At 34.2% G+C, this 6,055-nt stretch overlaps 1 protein-coding gene across 8 annotated transcripts; it reads right to left on the minus strand.

The window, feature by feature from the left end:
- Window positions 1–512: 512 nt before the first annotated feature.
- Window positions 513–4,331, minus strand: LOC104246696 (uncharacterized). 8 transcript variants are annotated; one of them, XR_011404586.1, is made up of 6 exons: window positions 4,127–4,331; window positions 3,075–3,976; window positions 2,879–3,005; window positions 2,528–2,805; window positions 2,337–2,450; window positions 513–1,058 (listed from the first exon to the last, which is right to left on the minus strand). XR_011404586.1 is itself a non-coding variant. In XM_009802570.2 (6 exons), exons 4-6 carry the CDS (start codon window positions 2,681–2,683, stop codon window positions 906–908), a joined length of 423 nt encoding a protein of 140 aa, XP_009800872.2. In that variant the 5' UTR covers window positions 2,684–2,805; window positions 2,879–3,005; window positions 3,075–3,148; window positions 4,127–4,322; the 3' UTR covers window positions 513–905. The 8 variants fall into 8 exon arrangements, 6 of the variants coding, with proteins under 6 accessions (XP_009800872.2, XP_009800873.2, XP_009800869.2 ...); XM_009802570.2 differs by having other exon boundaries at window positions 3,075–3,148; window positions 4,127–4,322; XM_009802571.2 differs by having other exon boundaries at window positions 3,926–3,976; window positions 4,127–4,322.
- Window positions 4,332–6,055: the final 1,724 nt, after the last annotated feature.

A 6,055-nucleotide genomic window follows, 5' to 3' on the forward strand; every position in this document is an offset into this window, starting at 1 on the left:
AATCCGTCTGTAATTTGCGACTATAGCGGTCACTAAGTCAAAACAGAAAAACGACTAATACAGGTAAAGTTTCTGACCGATGCGATCGCAAACAGGTTAAATTAAATTTTAATTTTATATTAACTTTCCCACTACTTCGATCGCAAAACGGTATATATAATTATAATAATATTTAATTTTATTTGAGTTTTCCCACGATTGTGGTCGCAAATCTGATTTAAAATTATTTATTTATTTATTTATGGTTCTGACTACCGTGGTCACAAATCTAATTTAAAACTATTTATTTATTTGTATTTCCGACTACAGTAGTCGCAGATGTTTCTGAATCTGAAATATTTTGATGCATTTTGCGACTACTATGGTTGGAAATAAGTCGGAAAACTGGCATTTTTTTGCCAAATTTCAGCTCTTTTAAAGCAATACCACCTACCAATTCAAATATACAACAACCAATTAATCTACCATGCTAACCAATCAATCCGCCATTGCAACTAATCAAATCCATAAAATGCAAAACATAAATATTTGTAACTAAAACATCCAAAAAGAGTTAATCATTCTGGCACCATTCAATCTAGTCTAAAATATAATAATCATAGTCAAGTGTAAATATTACCAAGTCTAAACATCCAACTACAACAAATAATAATGTCTCAAACATCAATAACCATAACAAACTAAAACTCATTATCCCTACCACCGTTGCCATTCGAAGGAGCAAATGGACGTCCGCTCATAAATTTCTCCACTAGACTCTGCAATTTTTTAAAATTTGCGCGATCTTCTTTCCGTTCCTCCTTCAATTCTTCAACTTCTTTTCGTAATGCTTCCACCTCTTCGTGATCGTACGAATTACTCGCATCACCCGACAACAATGTCGTAGAACGACCTACAGAATATTGTTATCCAAGACCGTAGGTTCTACCTTTCTTTGCGCCACCAACCACCTGCGTCCATATTGAAGCTACATCATTGAGTGACACTTGGGTTGAGCTACTATCCTCGGAATCGGGTTGACTATGACGCCATTCCTCAAAACGTTGCTGATAGGCTTCCTGAAATTAAAATGAGACCGAAAAGATATTCAGTTAGAGTACCAGCAGATTTTCCCTCTTTGTAAAAAAAACAGCACTTGAATTTAAGGATATAAAAGCTAGCTAGTTGCCCGGGGTGATTGTTCTGAGGGCACTCTGATTTTTTCACAATTATAAGGTAGAGAGAAAGACAAAGCATGACTTGGCTAAGGAAAAGACTAGTACTCCATATTTTATATGCCTATTGTAATTCAAACTTTCAGAGTTCTTGAAAACAGTGGTGTCATTCTAATGATTTCTTAATGCCAACATTTATCTTGTGGCAAATAACCATGCCCATTAGAGTCAAGTCTTGTCCACACACAAAACAAAAGGAAAGGTATGTACTTTGGCTAAATGCTATTAAAATATTATTACGTGGACAATGTTATTAATCGTGAACTCTAAATACAAAAGAATAAGAAGTCCACATGCTGAGAAAAATGCATCTAATGAATGGATTTACAACAAGCTCAGAATATGGCAACTTAATGAATACGATAAAGCCATATTCATCGATTCAGATTTCGTAGTTTTTAGGAATATCGATCAATTTTTTTTGTTTCCAGAATTATCAGCTGCTGGAAATGATCGGAATTATCAGATGCTGGAAATTATCAGAATTATCAGATGAACTGGTCAGACACCACAAGCAGCACATAAGTTGCCATCCTCTGAGTATATCTAAAGTTTCTTGTAAGTGTAGCAGTTAATGTGCATATGGATCAACAAGCAACTAAGCAAAACATAGGAAATGCTAGTTCGATTACAACTAGTGCAGTCTGAATCAATGAACAAGAAAGAAGATATAATTTACCAAAAAAGGAAGAAAAAATGCAACACCAAGTGTAAATATAACCAATGCTGTCCTCAAGACAATGAAAAAGCAGTAACTATTAGCTAAATTTGAAGCAGCAACTCCTCGATACTTCTTGCTAATGGGTTATGTAATAAGGAATATTGTGAAAAGTCAAAGAATTCAACAAGACGTAAGATATTGAAAACAATGAATGAAACTTCTTATAAGAGATGACATACAACAACTAAAGATGTCGAAATAAGGCATCCGACTGCAAAAAAGAGCAGTGAAGTAATTTGCTCTGATAAAGAACAAAAAGATGGTAGCAGCAGAACTATTTGGAGTCTTGTGGAGAGCAACATATATAAAAGTATAAGGCCCTTTTCTTATGACTAGAAGAATCATCAACTCCAACAAATCAAAGAAGAAGAAGAGACAAAAAGGAAATAGAAGGATCTTACATATACCCTCGCAATACGTGGCTCGACCCATTCTCTTGTCCCATCCTTTTTCTTTTTCAAATGCTTGTCCTCAAAGACCTCAGCATAAGTCACAAGTCTCCCTTTTTCCTTTTCCTGCAAAAAAAAAATTAAGTTAGATAAAGTTCAATTGTATCTAGTTAAAATCAAAACAAATATAATAAGAAAGTTACCATTCTCCTTCTATTGTTCTCCATACTAATTGAACCCCTAGTGTGCAATGAGTCACCCGTATTGGAGGCTCGGGCAGCCTTTGCAGCATTGCTCCTCTTCTTAAATTCTTCAGAAGCCCATATCACAATAAGTCTATCCCACATGTCTTTTAGCATCCAACCGAGCTTCTCGCCCTTCTGTCGAGCTTTATAAAGGAGATTTTTAAGCCGATCAGCAGCTTTTTCTCGAAATTATGACTTATTTGCTGATGATATTTGGAAATCCATGCACACATTGTCTGCAAATTATTTAAAACATTAGATGAAATAAGGGTAGTTTGATAAATAATACAAAATTTATTGATTTTGTACCCTAAATTGATTCCACATCTGATTTCTGTAAATATATGGTATATCTGACCATTTAATCCAAGCATCTCGATAAAATCCTTTAACACAATCCACAACCACCTTCGTAGATTCATTGGAGGGAACAAACCTACATTAAAATTACCATATGTTAAAAATATATTCAACAATTCAAACGAATAATAAAGTAATTTCTTACCCAGTAGTCCCATCAGGAATGATAATTAGTCTATGAAGGGAATCATATGATACAATCTCTTCAAAAGTCTGAGTCTGTGTATCATCAGGAGCAGATGTATATGTATCAATGGATGGGGATGATGGTATGGTAGAATCTCCAACATGCGGCCTAGAAACACTAGGAGGGGATGATGCGATATATTCATTAAAATTATTCATTTTCTATCTAACATTAAACATACATTTTGACACAAAATATTCATTTTGCATAATTGAGGAAATTATGATGCGATATATGTTTAAACCCTTTCGACCTAAACCTTACGTACAAAATTATTCAGCCCTTGCATATTTCAACTTCAGTTCACAACAGGCAGCATAGATTGAGATTAGTGTGACCACTTAAAGAATAGTTACTTTGACAGATTCAACACACTTGTAACAATGACAACTGTTATCTAAACAGAAAGACCAAAAAGAGAAGAAAGAAGGCAACAACCAATTACTTTCATGGCAAGTCACTGTTTAATGTCTTGGTCCAATTTTGCCTATAAATATTACTGATACCATCACAATTTACCCAAAGCTATATTCTATAACTGAAACTACAACTACCAAATTAAAGCTCTCCTACTAAGCTACTACTTCTCAAGTACGACTACAAGTTTGTGAAGATCAAACACTTTGAGATACATCCTAAACACATCTCCATAAACATATTCTCAGAAATCAGTTTCCAAGAAAACAACAGGTTGAGGTCAACAACAATGAAGTTACTAGAAGCTTCTTCTTAATTTATAGAACATTGGTATGAACATAAGCTTAATCGATATATTCAAGATAAGAAAAAGCTTTAAGTTTTTAACTCACAGATACTGTGAATTTTCTGGAAATTTAGAGAAAATCCGAGTACAGAGCCGGCTGAAAGAAGCAAAATCAAATTCACACATTCATTCCACTAATTCTGTATGTTAATGTTGAAGAGAAAACAGAGAAATAATGCTTCAAAAGTTCACCTTAAATAAGGAAGAAAACTACATACAAAATATGGGTGATGAAATAAAAAGGCACCTGCTATACTCTTTTGCTCGGTTGAAACGAATTTCAAGCACAGAATATGGTGGAAGCTTTGCCTCTGTCAGCCTTTGCCTCGTCTGCCTGTTTGCTTTTTATCAGCCGCTGAGATGGAATGGAATATATCGAAAAAGAGAGGAGGGAAATTGGGGAAACAGGGCGCGCACAAATTGGGAAAATAGGATTTTGGCCTGAAATATTAAATTTACATTTCTGACTATCGTGGTCGCAAACCCACTTAAATATTTTTTTGCCATTTTAATTTTAACTTGGCGACCGACGCAATAGCTTTATTGGTCAACTAATATTTTTGACTTTTTATTCTCTGACTGAATCGGTCGCAGACATGAAGCGGGAAATTGGCCCGCTATTTTCACACTGCTTTCGTCGGAATAATAGTCTAATTTCTTTTTTAGAAAAGGTAATAAAACTTCAGATATGTTTCCGACTACAGCAGTCGCAAAAGTAGTCCCATTAGCGACTATTTTATTTTCAGTCACAAATTAATACTTTTCTAGTAGTGCGTAGAGTCTTTTATGTGGCTCATACTGTTTACCCTTATTAAACTTATAAGTGGTTTTAAAGTTATGTAATTTCACCTTAACACCAAATGATAAATATGATGATTAATAATAGAAAAGGGAAGCAAACCAAAAAAGTGAAGCAAACCAGTATTGAAATGCAATTCAGACCTCGAGTTAGGTTTCCCTTGAACTGAGTGAGTGAGGGTAGAGTTATGAAGCAAACTGATGAACAAGAAAATATAAGAGAAAAGAGTATTGTATTGCTTTGATATGCGTGAATATAAGATGATTACAAATGATTAAGACCCATAGTAGAGGAATCCTATTTACGGTATAATTTCAATTACAGAAGGAAATCCCATGATTATCTAAACATCCGCCCTTGATTTGATCTGTTCCGAGATTTCTGTCATTATCCTCGACCAGTCACGGATATCTCACCTTTCCGTTACTATGCTATCTTTGGTTTTGTTCAATGTCTATCCCGTTCGATCTCGATTATTACTAGTTTCGATCTTATTGGGCGTCTCGAATCCCGAACTCGGTACCTTATCCTCGTATCTCGGTCTGTCAAGCCATGGGACTAGTCGTCGATCCATCCTCCTAGTCCTGGTTAATTAGTAAAATCGATTGGGCCCGGTTTTAACCGTATACAGATAGTTCCCTCGTTTCTTGCAATGTAATGACAAGAAACGAATTGAGTTTCCGGACCGGATATTGGTTTACCATGAGCACTGTGACGCAAGTGATAGAGGTGACTGAAACATCCCATCGATTCAACTTCCCAGTCATTTAAGGCGTTGTTGATACCCAATTTTTTCCCTATATTTTTTCAATAAGCAAAAAACCTTCAAAATAGTATATGTATGCATATATAAGCATGTCCAAGGGTTTTATTATTTTTCCATAATTTAAAGGTTTTAAATTGATTTATTTTCTCCCCTTTTATCCATAAAATTCCCAATAATTATTTCCAAATTATTATTTTGATAATTCATCTATTGTATTTATATACTTATGCCAAAATATGGCTAAAGTAATTTTTTACATATTTTTAAAATTTTATTTAGTATTTTTAAAGCTAAATTGCACATAATTGCAATACTAGCTTTTTTAGATTTAATTATGTTTTATACGCATAAAATTGGATCCTGTATTTTTAAAATTTTTAATTATGTATTATAAATCATTTTAGCTTTTTAAATTAGTTTTCAGAAACTATTTACTATTTTTATAAATTAAATTGGGAAAAGGGCTATTTAAAATAAAACCAAATTGGCTTTCAATTGTAGCCCAAATTGGACCCCAATTTCCTAGCCCAATTTCAATTAAAACCCGACCCAAACCCAATTTAATCCTACCCAACCCAAACCCCCTTCTCATCTTGGCCGTTGATCTCTAA

Source organism: Nicotiana sylvestris, chromosome 12 (assembly GCF_000393655.2).
Source record: "Nicotiana sylvestris chromosome 12, ASM39365v2, whole genome shotgun sequence".
Lineage (NCBI taxonomy): Eukaryota > Viridiplantae > Streptophyta > Magnoliopsida > Solanales > Solanaceae > Nicotiana > Nicotiana sylvestris.

Coding starts and splice junctions, on each gene's coding strand:
- LOC104246696 (XM_009802567.2), bottom strand. CDS start 2,683: ATGCTAAAAGACATGTGGGATAGACTTATTGTGATATGGGCTTCTGAA. Junction 2,451..2,527: donor AGAACAATAGAAGGAGAATG/GTAACTTTCTTA, acceptor TTTTTTTTGCAG/GAAAAGGAAAAAGGGAGACT. Junction 1,059..2,336: donor CACGTATTGCGAGGGTATAT/GTAAGATCCTTC, acceptor TTTTAATTTCAG/GAAGCCTATCAGCAACGTTT.